Here is an 18,575-nt window from a genome sequence, read left to right as displayed (position 1 = left end):
CAGAGACACCGTGGTCTACCAGTGTAACCCTGGCTTCAGACTCATAGGATCCTCGGTCCGTATCTGCCAGCAGGATCACCTCTGGTCTGGACAGCTGCCGCTGTGTGTCTGTAAGTATTATCCTACTGGTCTGTACATGTTGTTAAATCTATCCTACTGGTCTGTACATGTTGTTAAATCTATCCTACTGGTCTGTACATGTTGTTATATCTATCCTACTGGTCTGTACATGTTGTTAAATCTATCCTACTGGTCTGTACATGTTGTTATATCTACCCTACTGGTCTGTACATGTTGTTAAATCTATCCTACTGGTCTGTACATGTTGTTAAATCTATCCTACTGGTCTGTACATGTTGTTAAATCTATCCTACTGGTCTGTCTGTACATGTTGTTATAATACTGGTTGTTATATTGACCTACTGGTCTGTACATGTTGTTAAATCTATCCTACTGGTCTGTACATGTTGTTAAATCTATCCTACTGGTCTGTACATGTTGTTATATCTACCCTACTGGTCTGTTATATGTTGTTAAATCTATCCTACTGGTCTGTACATGTTGTTATATCTACACTACTGGTTGTTATATTGACCCTACTGATCTGTACATGTTGTTAAATATCCTACACATACTGGTTGTTATATTGTTACCCTACTGGTCTGTACATGTTGTTAAATCTATCCTACTGGTCTGTACATGTTGTTATATCTACCCTACTGGTCTGTACATGTTGTTATGGTCTGTATATTGACCCTACTGGTCTGTACATGTTGTTATATCTACCCTACTGGTCTGATCTGTACATGTTGTTATATCTACACTACTGCGATATTGACCCTACTGGTTGTACACTACTGTTATTATTTACCCTACTTGTCTGTACATGTTATATCTACCCTACTGGTCTGTACATGTTGTTATATCGACCCTACTGGTTGTTATATTTACCCTACTTGTCTGTACATGTTGTTATCTACCCTACCTACTGGTCTGTACATGTTGTTATATCTATCCTACTGGTCTGTACATGTTATATTTACCCTACTGGTCTGTCATGTTATGTACATGTTGTTATCTAAACCCTACTGGTCTGTACATGTTGTTATTGACCCTGCTGGTTGTTACCCTACTGGTCTGTACATGTTATATTTAGCCTACTGGTCTGTACATGTTGTTATATCTACCCTACTGGTTGTTATATCTACCCTACTGGTCTGTACATGTTGTTGTATCTACCCTACTGGTCTGTACATGTTGTTATATCTACCCTACTGGTTGTTATATCTACCCTACTGGTCTGTACATGTTGTTGTATCTACCCTACTGGTCAGTACATGTTGTTGTATCGACCCTACTGGTTGTTATATCTACCCTACTGGTCTGTACATGTTGTTGTATATACCCTACTGGTCTGTACGTGTTGTTATATCTACCCTACTGGTTGTTATATCTACCCTACTGGTCTGTACATGTTGTTGTATCTACCCTACTGGTCTGTACATGTTGTTATATCGACCCTACGGGTCTGTGTATTTGTTCGGTTATTTTTTGGGGCCTCCACCATCATAGTCCCCCAACCCCACACACCCAACATGACTCCACCCCCAACCCCACCCAGCCAACATGACTCCACCCCCAACCCCACCCAGCCAACATGACTCCACCCCCAACCCCACCCAGACAACATGACTCCACCCCTAACCCCAGCCAGACAACATGACTCCACCCCCAACCTCCCATTATTGTCCCCCAACCCCACCCAGCCAACATGACTCCACCCCTAACACCACCCAGCCAACATGACTCTGCCCCCACCACCACCTAGACAACATGACTCCACCCCCAACCCCAACCCCACACAGACAACATGACTCCACCCCCAACCTCCCAGTACAGTCCCCCAACCCCACCCAGCCAACATGACTCCACCCCCAACCTCCCATCATATTCCCCCAACCCCACCCAGCCAACATGACTCCACCCCCAACCCCACCCAGCCAACATGACTCTACCCTCAATCTCCCATTCTAGTCCCCCAACCCCACCCAGCCAACATGACTCCACCCCAACCTCACATTATAGTCCCCCAACCCCACCCAGCCAACATGACTCCACCCCCAACCTCACATTATAGTCCCCCAACCCCACCCAGCCAACATGACTCCACCCCCAACCCCACCCAGCCAACATGACTCCACCCCCAACCCCACCCAGACAACATGACTCCACCCCTAACCCCAGCCAGACAACATGACTCCACCCCCAACCTCCCATTATTGTCCCCCAACCCCACCCAGCCAACATGACTCCACCCCTAACACCATCCAGCCAACATGACTCCACCCCACCACCACCCAGACAACATGACTCCACCCCCAACCCCACCCAGACAACATGACTCCACCCCCAACCTCCCAGTACAGTCCCCCAACCCCACCCAGCCAACATGACTCCACCCCCAACCTCCCATCATATTCCCCCAACCCCACCCAGCCAACATGACTCCACCTCCAACCCCACCCAGCCAACATGACTCTACCCTCAATCTCCCATTCTAGTCCCCCAACCCCACCCAGCCAACATGACTCCACCCCCAACCTCACCCAGCCAACATGACTCCACCCCCAACCTCACATTATAGTCCCCCAACCCCACCCAGCCAACATGACTCCACCCCCAACCTCACATTATAGTCCCCCAACCCCACCCAGCCAACATGACTCCACCCCAACCCCACCCAGCCAACATGACTCCACCCCCTTCCCACCCAGCCAACATGACTCTACCCTCAATCTCCCATTCTAGTCCCCCAACCCCACCCAGCCAACATGACTCCACCCCCAACCTCCTATTATAGTCCCCCAACCCCGCCCAGCCAACATGATTCCACCCCCAACCTCCCATTATAGTCCCCCAACCCCACCCAGCCAACATGACTCCACCCCCAACCTCCCATCATATTCCCCCAACCCCACCCAGCCAACATGACTCCACCCCCAACCCCACCCAGCCAACATGACTCTACCCTCAATCTCCCATTCTAGTCCCCCAACCCCACCCAGCCAACATGACTCCACCCCCAACCTCCCAGTATAATCCCCCAACCCCACCCAGCCAACATGACTCCACCCCCAACCCCACCCAGCCAACATGACTCTACCCTCAATCTCCCATTCTAGTCCCCCAACCCCACCCAGCCAACATGACTCCACCCCCAACCTCCCAGTATAATCCCCCAACCCCACCCAGCCAACATGACTCCACCCCCAACCCCACCCAGCCAACATGACTCCACCCCCAACCCCACCCAGCCAACATGACTCTAATGAAAAGGCACAGCAACAGTGCCAAAAACACGAGTAGACTTGTTTACTTAGCTTTGTATAAAATACGGATGCCCACAAGGGACATCCTGAATCTACTGATATTGATGTGAAGGTTTGTTTACAGTTGAATTGGAGTGCACAGTGAGCTTACTGCTGCTGTGTCAACAAGTCTCTCTAGTTGACTTACGGAGGTTTCTTCTTCACTACGAATTATTATTCTATAGGTCATTTTCTATGTCGTTTTCATCTTCATCAACATATAGAACTGGATCTCTCTGGGTGTTCCAAGGTTAATAGAATGGTAATGATATTGATGATGTGTTGAATATTCATCAGCTGTATTGAACTCCTGTCCCCTTTTACTGTGCTGCAGGCATAGAAATAGAATGACTAGACTGGGTGAACCCCCTTACTGTGCTGCAGGCATAGAAATAGAATGACTAGACTGGGTGAACCCCCCTTACTGTGCTGCAGGCATAGAAATAGAATGACTAGACTGGGTGAACCCCCCTTACTGTGCTGCAGGCATAGAAATAGAATGACTAGAATGGGTGAACCCCCCCCTTTACTGTGCTGCAGGCATAGAAATAGAATGACTAGAATGGGTAAAACCCCCTTTTACTGTGCTGCAGGCATAGAAATAGAATGACTAGAATGGATAAAAACCCTTTTACTGTGCTGCAGGCATAGAAATAGAATGACTAGAATGGGTAAACCCCCTTTTACTGTGCTGTAGACATAGAAATAGAATGACTAGAATGGGTGAACCCCCCTTTACTGTGCTGCAGGCATAGAAATAAATGACTAGAATGGGTGAACCCCCCCTTTACTGTGCTGCAGGCATAGAAATAGAATGACTAGAATGGGTAAAACCCCTTTACTGTGCTGCAGGCATAGAAATAGAATGACTAGAATGGGTGAACCCCCCCTTTACTGTGCTGCAGGCATAGAAATAAATGACTAGAATGGGTAAAACCCCCTTTACTGTGCTGCAGGCATAGCAATAGAATGACTAGAATGGGTGAACCCCCCTTTACTGTGCTGCAGGCATAGAAATAAATGACTAGAATGGGTGAACCCCCCTTTACTGTGCTGCAGGCATAGAAATAGAATGACTAGACTGGGTGAACCCCCCTTTTGTTGAACCAGGGAATATTCAATTGTTACCCTACGAGGTCCGGAGTAATTATTATTTTTTTGTTCAGTTCGAACTGAAAATGAATTGCAAACCCAACCTGGTGTCCCAGATCTAAAGCAGTCCTCTAATAGAGTGGTTGAGTAACAAAACAGACCAGTGGAACTGGCTTGGAGGTCCAGATTAGACCAAGGCAATGTCCCTAGAACACCGATGGGGATACTCAATATGGCCCCGTCGTTTCCATAAATAAATGTTTTTTAACGATTTCTAGTATTTCCCGTAATTTCCCGTATTTTTTATGTTTGCAGCAATCACATGTGGCCATCCAGGCAGTCCCATCTATGGGAGAACTACAGGGGACGGATTCAACTACAACGATGTGGTCAGCTTCTTCTGTAACCAAGGTTACGTACTGGAGGGAGTGTCCAGAGCCCAGTGCCAGGCGAGTCGCCAGTGGAGTCAACAGCCACCTTCGTGTAGAGGTGGGTAGCAGGCGGTGGAGTCAACAGCCACCTGTAGAGGTGGGTAGCAGGCAGTGGAGTCAACAGCCACCTTCATGTAGAGGTGGGTAGCAGGCGGTGGAGTCAACAGCCACCTTTGTGTAGAGGTGGGTAGCAGGCGGTGGAGTCAACAGCCACCTTCATGTAGAGGTGGGGAGCAGGCGGTGGAGTCAACAGCCACCTACATGTAGAGGTGGGTAGCAGGCGGTGGAGTCAACAGCCACCTGTAGAGGTGGGTAGCAGGCGGTGGAGTCAACAGCCACCTTCATGTAGAGGTGGGGAGCAGGCGGTGGAGTCAACAGCCACCTTCATGTAGAGGTGGGTAGCAGGCGGTGGAGTCAACAGCCACCTTCGTGTAGAGGTGGGTAGCAGGCGGTGGAGTCAACAGCCACCTTCATGTAGAGGTGGGGAGCAGGCGGTGGAGTCAACAGCCACCTACATGTAGAGGTGGGTAGCAGGCGGTGGAGTCAACAGCCACCTTCATGTAGAGGTGGGGAGCAGGCGGTGGAGTCAGCAGCCACCTACATGTAGAGGTGGGTAGCAGGCGGTGGAGTCAACAGCCACCTTCATGTAGAGGTGGGGAGCAGGCGGTGGAGTCAACAGCCACCTACATGTAGAGGTGGGGAGCAGGCAGTAGAGTCAACAGCCACCTTCATGTAGAGGTGGGTAGCAGGCGGTGGAGTCAACAGCCACCTTCATGTAGAGGTGGGGAGCAGGCGGTGGAGTCAGAGCCACATGTAGAGGTGGGGAGCAGGCAGTGGAGGCAACAGCCACCTTCATGTAGAGGTGGGTAGCAGGCGGTGGAGTCAACAGCCACATGTAGAGGTGGGTAGCAGGCAGTGGAGTCAACAGCCACCTTCATGTAGAGGTGGGGAGCAGGCAGTGGAGTCAACAGCCACCTACATGTTGAGGTGGGTAGCAGGCAGTGGAGTCAACAGCCACCTACATGTAGAGGTGGGGAGCAGGCAGTGGAGTCAACAGCCACCTTCATGTAGAGGTGGGGAGCAGGCAGTGGAGTCAACAGCCACCTTCATGTAGAGGTGGGGAGCAGGCAGTGGAGTCAACAGCCACCTACATGTAGAGGTGGGTAGCAGGCAGTGGAGTCAACAGCCACCTTCATGTAGAGGTGGGTAGCAGGCGGTGGAGTCAACAGCCATATGTAGAGGTGGGTAGCAGGCAGTGGAGTCAACAGCCACCTTCATGTAGAGGTGGGGAGCAGGCAGTGGAGTCAACAGCCACCTTCATGTAGAGGTGGGGAGCAGGCAGTGGAGTCAACAGCCACCTTCATGTAGAGGTGGGGAGCAGGCAGTGGAGTCAACAGCCACCTACATGTAGAGGTGGGGAGCAGGCATTGGAGTCAACAGCCACATGTAGAGGTGGGTAGCAGGCAGTAGAGTCAACAGCCACCTACATGTAGAGGTGGGTAGCAGGCGGTGGAGTCAACAGCCATATGTAGAGCTGGGTAGCAGGCAGTGGAGTCAACAGCCACCTTCATGTAGAGGTGGGGAGCAGGCAGTGGAGTCAACAGCCACCTTCATGTAGAGGTGGGGAGCAGGCAGTGGAGTCAACAGCCACCTACATGTAGAGGTGGGGAGCAGGCAGTAACAGCAGTATACTGTAGGTAGGGGTAAAGAATAGATAATAGACAGTAACAGCAGTATACTGTAGGTAGGGGTAAAGGATAGATAATAGACAGTAACAGCAGTATACTGTAGGTAGGGTAAAGGATAGATAATAGACAGTATACTGTAGGTAGGGGTAAAGGATAGATAATAGACAGTAGCAGCAGTATACTGTAGGTAGGGGTAAAGGATAGATAATAGACAGTAACAGCAGTATACTGTAGGTAGGGGTAAAGGATAGATAATAGACAGTAACAGCAGTATACTGTAGGTAGGGGTAAAGGATAGATAATAGACAGTAACAGCAGTATACTGTAGGTAGGGGTAAAGGATAGATAATAGACAGTAACAGCAGTATACTGTAGGTAGGGGTAAAGGATAGATAATAGACAGTAACAGCAGTATACTGTAGGTAGGGGTAAAGGATAGATAATAGACAGTAACAGCAGTATACTGTAGGTAGGGGTAAAGGATAGATAATAGACAGTAACAGCAGTATACTGTAGGTAGGGGTAAAGGATAGATAATAGACAGTAACAGCAGTATACTGTAGGTAGGGGTAAAGTGACTAGACAACAGGATAGATCATAAACACTAACAGCAGTATGTGTGAAGAGTGTGAAAGTATGCCTGTGTGTGTGTGTGCGTGTGTGTGTGTGTGGCATCAATGTGTGTGTGGCGTCAATGAATGTGTGTGTGTGTTGGAGAGTTGATGTGAGCCATGACCCCGCCTTTCAAAGCATTTCATTGGCTACAGAAACAGCAGAGCACAGACATCTGACACCTATAGCCTACAGTACATCTCTGGAAAATAAACAAGTCATTTTAAGCCTCATTAGTATTTAAAATACTTCATAATATAGCACGGGGTACATCCAAGTGCAGATGAGCCATTCATCGTATATAAACAGGAGCAGGCTGCGATTTGTGTCATTTCAGCGATTCTATTATTAACTGGCAATTGAACACAGACGACACTTGACAGATACCACAGATAGCACTTTCTAGTGACTAGTTCAGCCAGATGGAATATGTTGTACTGTCTGAGCTTCACGGGGGGGGACAGTTAGATCTATGGTATGACGATGGTAGATAGGTAAATATATACGTTCATTAGGGAAATTGTAGCCTGGTCCCAGATCTGTTTGTGCTTCCTAGGAGTTGTCAAAACGGTACGAGCGGATCTGAGACCAGGCTAGGGGGAAATATTGACATAGTTTTGACAATCGTTGTTATTGATACAATGGTTTTGACAATCGTTGTTATTGATACAGTAGTTGTTATTGATACAATAGTTGTTATTGATACAATAGTTGTTATTGATACAATCGTTGTTAATGATACAATCGTTGTTATTGATACAATCGTTGTTATTGATACAATCGTTGTTATTGATACAGTAGTTTTGACAATCGTTGTTATTGATACAGTAGTTGTTATTGATACAATAGTTTTGACAATAGTTGTTATTGATACAATAGTTTTGACAATAGTTGTTATTGATACAATCGTTGTTATTGATACAATAGTTTTGACAATCGTTGTTATTGATACAATAGTTGTTATTGATACAGTAGTTGTTATTGATACAATAGTTTTGACAATAGTTGTTATTGATACAATAGTTTTGACAATAGTTGTTAATGATACAGTAGTTGTTATTGATACAATAGTTGTTATTGATACAATAGTTGTTATTGATACAATAGTTGTTATTGATACAATCGTTGTTAATGATACAATCGTTGTTATTGATACAATCGTTGTTATTGATACAATAGTTGTTATTGATACAATAGTTGTTATTGATACAATCGTTGTTATTGATACAATCGTTGTTAATGATACAATAGTTGTTATTGATACAATAGTTTTGACGAATAGTTATTATTGATATATTTGTATTAACAATGATATAATGTTATTAATTCTATGCGTTTTATTTCCATCCAGTGGTGAACTGCACAGACCCTGGCATCCCGGCTAACTCCATCAGGGAGAGTAAGATAGAGCACGGTAACTTCACCCTGGGCAGTGTGGTGTTCTACACCTGTAACCCTGGATACTACCTGTTCGGTTCCTCTGCACTGACCTGTCAACCTATTGGCCACTGGGACAAACCTCTACCTGAATGTCTTGGTATGTTGTCTGTTTTCTCTTCACAACTTGTTGAAACTACAGATGTGGGATCTTTATTTGATCACTGTTTTGTTGCTGAGGAAATGCAGATGAGCTTTGTGATTTTTTTTTTTTTTTACACAGAAATTCACTGAAAACCAACTCTGTCACACGGTTGTATTAACAGTATTCCACTTTAACATGTGGCCTCATTTTGACCCCCTCCCCCTGATCAATCAACATGATGGACTAAACATTCAAATCCTGTTGCTGCAGGATTCTTTTGCTGCCACAATACAGGTCAAATTAAGATCCTACACCTGTACCACACACCCACAACTACTGAGGTGCAGGAGGAGGAGACTAGAGATAAAAAAGGAAGCCTAGACATACCAAAGGTTGATGCACAGTTCTCATTTAGCGCGCAATAGTACTTATCTTTTGCTGTGAGTGACATTCATCAAAGCATTTCTCCACGATCTCCCTGTTGTTCTAGCCATGTGTTTTATCCTTAATGGACTTGATTTGTATCGGTTACAAATGTGTGTAACCAACGTCTGTCTAAATGCTAATGACCTAATAAAGGCTGACTGTAATGGCGATACTGACCGACAGTATACACTCTTTAAAAAAAAGGTAGAACCCTATTGAGTTCCATTTTAGAACCCTTTCCGATAGAGAGTTCTACATGGAACCCAACAGAGTTCTACCTGGAACCAAAAAGGGTTCTCCTATGATGACAGCCAAAGAAACCTTTTGGAATCATTTTTTTCTAAGAGTGTTGTGTTAATGATGACTACATCCCAAATGGCACCCCATTCCCTATACAGGGGCAATAGGGCTGTAGTTAAAAGTAGTGCACTACATAAGGAATAGGGGTGCCATTTGGGACACAAACAGTGTTAATGAGCCATAACAATCTGACTGTTGGCTATGGGGAATGTTATTGTGTGTTATAGAGGAGGACTGTGGGAACCCTGGCTCTCCTCCCTACGGTACCATGGTTGGGGACAAGTTCTCGTTTGGCTCCACGGTGCAGTACTCCTGTTCAGGGGACCGAGAGCTGATTGGAGAGTCATCACTCACCTGTCAAATCAATGGACACTGGAGTGGACCCATACCTCACTGTTCAGGTAAGGACCATTACCTCACTGTTCAGGGAAGGACCCATACCTCACTGTTCAGGTAAGGACCATTACCTCACTGTTCAGGTAAGGACCATTACCTCACTGTTCAGGTAAGGACCATTACCTCACTGTTCAGGTAAGGACCATTACCTCACTGTTCAGGTAAGGACCATTACCTCACTGTTCAGGTAAGGACCATTACCTCACTGTTCAGGTAAGGACTATTACCTCACTGTTCAGGTAAGGACCATTACCTCACTGTTCAGGTAAGGACCCACACCTCACTGTTCAGGTAAGGACCCATAACTCACTGTTCAGGTAAGGACCATACCTCACTGTTCAGGTAGGAACCCATACCTCACTGTTCAGGGAATGACCCACACCTCACTGTTCAGGGAAGGACCCACACCTCACTGTTCAGGGAAGGACCCACATCTCACTGTTCAGGTAAGGACCCATACCTCACTGTTCAGGGAAGGACCAATACCTCAGTGTTCAGGGAAGGACCCACACCTCACTGTTCAGGGAAGGACCAATACCTCACTGTTCAGGGAAGGACCCACACCTCACTGTTCAGGGAATGACCCATAACTCACTGTTCAGGGAATGACCTATACCTCACTGTTCAGGTAAGGAACACCTCACTGTTCAGGTAAGGACCATTACCTCACTGTTCAGGGAAGGACCATTACCTCACTGTTCAGGGAATGACCCACACCTCACTGTTCAGGTATTTGACCTATACCTCACTGTTCATGTTCCTACACCTCACTGTTCAGGTAAGGACCATTACCTCACTGTTCAGAAGGACCATTACCTCACTGTTCAGGGAATGACCCACACCTCACTGTTCAGGGAAGGACCCATACCTCACTGTTCAGGGAAGGAACCACACCTCACTGTTCAGGGAAGGACCCACACCTCACTGTTCAGGGAATGGCCCATATCTCACTGTTCAGGAAGAACCCACACCTCACTGTTCAGGGAAGGACCAATGACTGTTTATCTATTTGATTTAGATGTTCTAAGAGCAGCTTCTGCAGGTTTTCATGGAGACAGTTCACCTTGATGTTTATTTGATTTAGATGTTCTCTGAGCAGCTTCTCCAGGTTGTCATGGAGACTGTTCACCTTGATGTTTATTTGATTTCGATGTTCTCTGAGCAGCTTCTCCAGGTTGTCATGGAGACTGTTCACCTTGATGTTTATTTGATTTCGATGTTCTCTGAGCAGCTTCTCCAGGTTGTCATGGAGACTGTTCACCTTGATGTTTATTTGATTTAGATGTTCTCTGAGCAGCTTCTCCAGGTTGTCATGGAGACTGATGATGAAGCGAGTCTCCATCTGGTTACTTTCCTCCAGACCTTTAGCAGCAGACGGCTCACGTACAGTTAGCATTGCCTACTGGTTTTAATGTCATTTAAATGAACTTTAGGAAGTTTAAAACAACAATTTTCATCTTGTTTTTAAAGTTTTATCTCAAAGTTTGCTGTAAGCTGTTCACTAATCGGAAGTTGTGTTTATATTTAAATGTGTGGCTGGGATGGGGTTAATGCTTAAGAGGACGTGAACGATGCTGAATGGGCGGAAACAAAGAGGAGCTCTCTAGGAAGTGTGAAAATCTCATCACCAAGGGCGTTTTCTCCGACTTGTTTCTGAAGTGGGATAACAAGTCTATCTCATTTCAAAACTAAAACATTCCCAGGTTTCCTCCATCTACATTTTATGATGTAAAACCGCTGAATCTGTACTTTCAGAAAATGTTTTTAAAAAAAAATAAGCAAATCACTTACATTGTATTTAATCCTCAATAGAGAAATCTGGACACGTATGGCATTAAAACAATACGTCACTACAATGTGCTATGATGTGACAGTACACAGTGAGTCTACAAAACATTAGGAACACCTGCTCTTTCCATGACATAGACTGACCAGGTCAGTGGCGACCTGTGAACCTGACATTCCTAGCAACAAAAGGAAGGGGGGATATTTTGCATGTTATTTTGGCAATAATACATATCACATATCAATTTACAATGTAAACACGTTTAAATAATAATTGAGGGAATAAAACCGCATACAACCTTGGTCTCTTTTTTGTTTTCTTGAGGAAGACAGTTCCAAAAATACAGGTGTTTCAGCCCAGCTCAGTGCTTTCTGTGGTGGTGGGGCGAGCCTGTGTCAAATACAGGTGTTTCAGCCCAGCTCAGTGCTTTCTGTGGTGGTGGGGCGAGCCTGTGTCAAATACAGGTGTTTCAGCCTAGCTTAGTGCTTTCTGTGGTGGTGGGGGGCAAGCCTGTGTCAAATACAGGTGTTTCAGCCCAGCTCAGTGCTTTCTGTGGTGGTGGGGCAAGCCTGTGTCAAATACAGGTGTTTCAGCCCAGCTCAGTGCTTTCTGTGGTGGTGGTGGGGCAAGCCTGTGTCAAATACAGGTGTTTCAGCCCAGCTCAGTGCTTTCTGTGGTGGTGGGGGGCGAGCCTGTGTCAAATACAGGTGTTTCAGCCCAGCTCAGTGCTTTCTGTGGTGGTGGTGGGGCAAGCCTGTGTCAAATACAGGTGTTTCAGCCCAGCTCAGTGCTTTCTGTGGTGGTGGTGGGGCGAGCCTGTGTCAAATACAGGTGTTTCAGCCCAGCTCAGTGCTTTCTGTGGTGGTGGGGCGAGCCTGTGTCAAATACAGGTGTTTCAGCCCAGCTCAGTGCTTTCTGTGGTGGTGGGGCGAGCCTGTGTCAAATACAGGTGTTTCAGCCCAGCTCAGTGCTTTCTGTGGTGGTGGTGGGGCGAGCCTGTGTCAAATACAGGTGTTTCAGCCCAGCTCAGTGCTTTCTGTGGTGGTGGGGCGAGCCTGTGTCAAATACAGGTGTTTCAGCCTAGCTCAGTGCTTTCTGTGGTGGTGGTGGGGCAAGCCTGTGTCAAATACAGGTGTTTCAGCCCAGCTCAGTGCTTTCTGTGGTGGTGGTGGGGCGAGCCTGTGTCAAATACAGGTGTTTCAGCCCAGCTCAGTGCTTTCTGTGGTGGTGGTGGGGCAAGCCTGTGTCAAATACAGGTGTTTCAGCCCAGCTCAGTGCTTTCTGTGGTGGTGGTGGGGCGAGCCTGTGTCAAATACAGGTGTTTCAGCCCAGCTCAGTGCTTTCTGTGGTGGTGGGGCAAGCCTGTGTCAAATACAGGTGTTTCAGCCCAGCTCAGTGCTTTCTGTGGTGGTGGGGCGAGCCTGTGTCAAATACAGGTGTTTCAGCCCAGCTCAGTGCTTTCTGTGGTGGTGGTGGGGCAAGCCTGTGTCAAATACAGGTGTTTCAGCCCAGCTCAGTGCTTTCTGTGGTGGTGGGGCGAGCCTGTGTCAAATACAGGTGTTTCAGCCTAGCTCAGTGCTTTCTGTGGTGGTGGTGGGGCAAGCCTGTGTCAAATACAGGTGTTTCAGCCTAGCTCAGTGCTTTCTGTGGTGGTGGGGCGAGCCTGTGTCAAATACAGGTGTTTCAGCCCAGCTCAGTGCTTTCTGTGGTGGTGGGGCGAGCCTGTGTCAAATACAGGTGTTTCAGCCCAGCTCAGTGCTTTCTGTGGTGGTGGGGCGAGCCTGTGTCAAATACAGGTGTTTCAGCCTAGCTCAGTGCTTTCTGTGGTGGTGGTGGGGCGAGCCTGTGTCAAATACAGGTGTTTCAGCCTAGCTCAGTGCTTTCTGTGGTGGTGGGGCGAGCCTGTGTCAAATACAGGTGTTTCAGCCCAGCTCAGTGCTTTCTGTGGTGGTGGGGGGCGAGCCTGTGTCAAATACAGGTGTTTCAGCCCAGCTCAGTGCTTTCTGTGGTGGTGGGGCGAGCCTGTGTCAAATACAGGTGTTTCAGCCTAGCTCAGTGCTTTCTGTGGTGGTGGTGGGGCAGCCTGTGTCAAATACAGGTGTTTCAGCCTAGCTCAGTGCTTTCTGTGGTGGTGGTGGGGCAAGCCTGTGTCAAATACAGGTGTTTCAGCCTAGCTCAGTGCTTTCTGTGGTGGTGGTGGGGCGAGCCTGTGTCAAATACAGGTGTTTCAGCCTAGCTCAGTGCTTTCTGTGGTGGTGGTGGGGCAAGCCTGTGTCAAATACAGGTGTTTCAGCCTAGCTCAGTGCTTTCTGTGGTGGTGGTGGGGCAAGCCTGTGTCAAATACAGGTGTTTCAGCCTAGCTCAGTGCTTTCTGTGGTGGTGGTGGGGCAAGCCTGTGTCAAATACAGGTGTTTCAGCCTAGCTCAGTGCTTTCTGTGGTGGTGGTGGGGCAAGCCTGTGTCAAATACAGGTGTTTCAGCCTAGCTCAGTGCTTTCTGTGGTGGTGGTGGGGCGAGCCTGTGTCAAATACAGGTGTTTCAGCCTAGCTCAGTGCTTTCTGTGGTGGTGGTGGGGCAAGCCTGTGTCAAATACAGGTGTTTCAGCCTAGCTTAGTGCTTTCTGTGGTGGTGGTGGGGCGAGCCTGTGTCAAATACAGGTGTTTCAGCCCAGCTAAGTGCTTTCTGTGGTGGTGGTGGGGCGAGCCTGTGTCAAATACAGGTGTTTCAGCCTAGCTCAGTGCTTTCTGTGGTGGTGGTGGGGCAAGCCTGTGTCAAATACAGGTGTTTCAGCCTAGCTCAGTGCTTTCTGTGGTGGTGGTGGGGCAAGCCTGTGTCAAATACAGGTGTTTCAGCCTAGCATAGTGCTTTCTGTGGTGGTGGGGCAAGCCTGTGTCAAATACACAGCTAGCTACATAGTGAATCTATAAACACAGCTAGCTACATAGTGAATCTATAAACACAGCTAGCTACATAGTGAATCTATAAACACAGCTAGCTACATAGTGAATCTATAAACACAGCTAGCTACATAGTGAATCTATAAACACAGCTAGCTACATAGTGAATCTATAAACACAGATAGCTACATAGTGAATGTATATACACAGCTAGCTACATAGTGAATCTATAAACACAGCTAGCTACATAGTAAATCTATAAACACAGCTAGCTACATAGTGAATCTATAAACACAGCTAGCTACAGAGTGAATCTATAAACACAGCTAGCTAGCTACATAGTGAATGTATATACACAGCTAGCTACATAATGAAGAAGAAGCATTTGTGGGTGTTGTGGTTTTTAATTTATTTTTTACCTTTACCTTAACTAGGCAAGTCAGTTAAGAACAAATTCTTATTTTCAATGACGGCTTAGGAACAGTGGGTTAACTGGTCTAGGAACAGTGCCTGTTAACTGGTCTAGGGGCAGTGGGTTAACTGGTCTAGGAACAGTGGTAACTGGTCAGCTCAGTGGGTTAACTGGTCTGCAACCTTCCGGTTACTAGTCTAGGAACAGTGGGTTAACTGGTCTAGGAACAGTGGGTTAACCTGCCTGTTCAGGGGCCCCAGTGTACCTTGTCTGCTCGGGGTTTGAGATGTCAACCTTCCGTTACTAGGACTAACCACTAACCACTCTCGCCCCAGTGTAGTGTAGTCTGCTCGTTGGAGATGTCCCTTATGTTATAGGACTGACTCGCTCTCTCTCGCCCTCTCTCGCTCTCTCGCCCTCTCTAACTCACTCTCTCTCTCTCGTTCTGATCTGCTCTGTTTGACTTGTTCTGTTCTTCATTACAACATGACATGTTCAGAAGATGGGATCAGTCACACTCATTCTCTCATCCTCCCCTCCTCTCCTCTTCTCCTCTCCTCTCTTCCCCTCCTCCTCTCCTCTGTCCTCCTCCTCCTCAGCTTCAGAAGGGAACATGTCCCAGTTTTCTACCAGAAGCTTTTTAATGGGGGAAAATTAAGCTACCATAAAGAGCCTCCACTAATTCGTTTGCAAAGACTGAGGTTTGGGTTGTTTCACAAATGCCATCCTATTCCCTACATAGTGCACTACCTTAGACCAAGTAGTGCACTACGTAGGAATCGGGTGCCATTAGGGACCGAGCCAGGGTAGCACTTTAACACTGCATCCATTACTGCTCCCTAGGAAAGTCAGTCTTAGTTCATGTTATCGTCAAAGCTAGAGCACTCACAACATACCTCTGATTTACCTGTTAACTACACCTGTCTGTTTAACTACACCTGTCTGTTATCTACACCTGTCTGTTATCTACACCTGTCTGTTATCTACACCTGTCTGTTATCTACACCTGTCTGTTATCTACACCTGTCTGTTATCTACACCTGTCTGTTATCTACACCTGTCTGTTATCTACACCTGTCTGTTTAACTACGCCTGTGTGTTATCTACGCCTGTCTGTTATCTACACCTGTCTGTTATCTACACCTGTCTGTTATCTACACCTGTCTGTTATCTACACCTGTCTAACTACGCCTGTCTGTTATCTACACCTGTCTGTTATCTACACCTGTCTGTTAACTACACCTGTCTGTTATCTACACCTGTCTGTTATCTACACCTGTCTGTTATCTACACCTGTCTGTTATCTACGCCTGTCTAACTACACCTGTCTGTTATCTACACCTGTCTGTTATCTACACCTGTCTGTTATCTACGCCTGTCTAACTACGCCTGTCTAACTACACCTGTCTGTTATCTACACCTGTCTACACTCATGTCCGTCATGTCAGCTGGAATGAGGTTACTGAGGTTATTGACCCCTAACCCCAATGACATCATGTCAGCTGGAATGAGGTTACTGAGGTTATTGACCCATGTCTAACTGAGGTTATTGACCCAATGACATCATGTCAGCTGGAATGAGGTTACTGAGGTTATTGACCCCTAACCCCAATGACATCATGTCAGCTGGAATGAGGTTACTGAGGTTATTGACTGTTACTGAGTTATTGACCCCTAACCCCAATGACATCATGTCAGCTGGAATGAGGTTACTGAGGTTATTGACCCTAACCCCAATGACATCATGTCAGCTGGAATGAGGTTACTGAGGTTATTGACCCCTAACCCCAATGACATCATGTCAGCTGGAATGAGGTTACTGAGGTTATTGACCCCTAACCCCAATGACATCATGTCAGCTGGAATGAGGTTACTGAGGTTATTGACCCTGTCTGTTAATGACATCATGTCAGCTGGAATGAGGTTACTGAGGTTATTGACCCTAACCCCAATGACATCATGTCAGCTGGAATGAGGTTACTGAGGTTATTGACCCTAACCCCAATGACATCATGTCAGCTGGAATGAGGTTACTGAGGTTATTGACCCCTAACCCCAATGACATCATGTCAGCTGGAATGAGGTTACTGAGGTTATTGACCCCTAACCCCAATGACATCATGTCAGCTGGAATGAGGTTACTGAGGTTATTGACCCCTAACCCCAATGACATCATGTCAGCTGGAATGAGGTTACTGAGGTTATTGACCCCTAACCCCAATGACATCATGTCAGCTGGAATGAGGTTACTGAGGTTATTGACCCCTAACCCCAATGACATCATGTCAGCTGGAATGAGGTTACTGAGGTTATTGGCTCCAAGGCAAATGTTCATTGTTGCATCATGTTGTACTGCGTCTTCCAACAGCACTTTACACTGAATCTGCTCCCCAAATTGAACCCTATTCCCTATATAGTGCACTACTTTAGACCAGGACCCACAGCTCCTAATGACATCATGTCAAAGTTGGAATGAGGTTAGGGCTGAGGTTAAAGTAGGTATACTGAGGTTAGGGCCCTGGTCAAATAGTGCACTTGGGAATCAGGTTCTGTCTAAAGTAGTCCTAATAGGGAATAGGGCTCTGGTCTAAAGTAGTGCACTATATAGGGAATAGGGCTCTGGTCTAAAGTAGTGCACTATATAGGGAATAGGGCCCTGGTCTAAAGTTGTGCACTATATAAGGAATAGGGCTCTGGTCTAAAGTAGTGCACTATATAGGGAATAGGGCCCTGGTCTAAAGTAGTGCACTATATAGGGAATAGGGCTCTGGTCTAAAGTAGTGCACTATATAGGGAATAGGGCTCTGGTCTAAAGTAGTGCACTATATAGGGAATAGGGCCCTGGTCTAATGTAGTGCACTATATAGGGAATAGGGATCCATTTGGAATGCAAAACTTGAGCAGTCAAGTCAAATGCAGACTGAGAAGGTCATCATCTCTCTCTCTCTCTCTCTCTCTCTCTCTCTCTCTCTCTCTCTCTCTCTGTCTGTCTCTCTCTCTCTCTCTTTGTCCTGTATAGGAGACTCTGTAGGGAGCTGTGGGGACCCTGGTACACCCGTCCATGCAAGCAGAGAGGCCAGCAACTTCCATCTGCGTAGTAAAGTCCGCTTCACCTGCGCTGTGGGCCACACACTGTACGGCTCAGCTGAGAGGATCTGCTTTCCCAATGGGACCTGGTCTGGGAGACAGCCCTACTGCAAACGTGAGGCTTGATGGACCGGCTGAATACTACATGTTTATAGAGACGAGCGCATGGAGATGAACACAACAGTTTACAGTAGGCACACGCAGGAGCACACGCAGGAGCACACGCAGGAGCACACGCAGGAGCACATGCAGGAGCACACGCACACGGAGCACACGCAGGAGCACACGCAGGAGCACACACAGGAGCACACACAGGAGCACACACAGGAGCACACACAGGAGCACACACAGGAGCACACACAGGAGCACATAAACACAACAGGAGCACACACAGGAGCACACACAGGAGCACACACAGGAGCACACGAAGGAGCACACAGGAGCACATAAACACAACAGGAGCACACACAGGAGCACACACAGGAGCACACAAACAATGAAAATGCAATTAGCTGTAAATTAGTATATTTCGCTAGTCACATTGTCCTTAGAAAAAGCC

The 18,575-nt window shown here is 47.1% G+C and overlaps 1 protein-coding gene across 1 annotated transcript in view; it reads left to right on the top strand.

Annotated features, from left to right (window-relative positions):
• LOC112264194 (CUB and sushi domain-containing protein 3-like) overlaps positions 1-18,575 on the top strand; it is a 91,186-nt gene continuing 72,611 nt past the window's right edge. Inside the window, exons 1-5 of the mRNA XM_042316891.1 lie at positions 1-110; positions 4,776-4,949; positions 8,543-8,728; positions 9,667-9,840; positions 17,949-18,131. Coding sequence (XP_042172825.1) covers positions 9,708-9,840; positions 17,949-18,131 — 316 coding nt within the window. The 5' untranslated portion in view covers positions 1-110; positions 4,776-4,949; positions 8,543-8,728; positions 9,667-9,707. The remainder of the gene's footprint in view (positions 111-4,775; positions 4,950-8,542; positions 8,729-9,666; positions 9,841-17,948; positions 18,132-18,575) is intronic.

The sequence above is a fragment of the Oncorhynchus tshawytscha genome, unplaced genomic scaffold, assembly GCF_018296145.1.
Source record: "Oncorhynchus tshawytscha isolate Ot180627B unplaced genomic scaffold, Otsh_v2.0 Un_contig_4095_pilon_pilon, whole genome shotgun sequence".
NCBI lineage: Eukaryota > Metazoa > Chordata > Actinopteri > Salmoniformes > Salmonidae > Oncorhynchus > Oncorhynchus tshawytscha.
The sequence above is the reverse complement of the archived record's forward strand: the minus strand, read 5'-3'. Positions and strand labels throughout refer to the sequence as shown.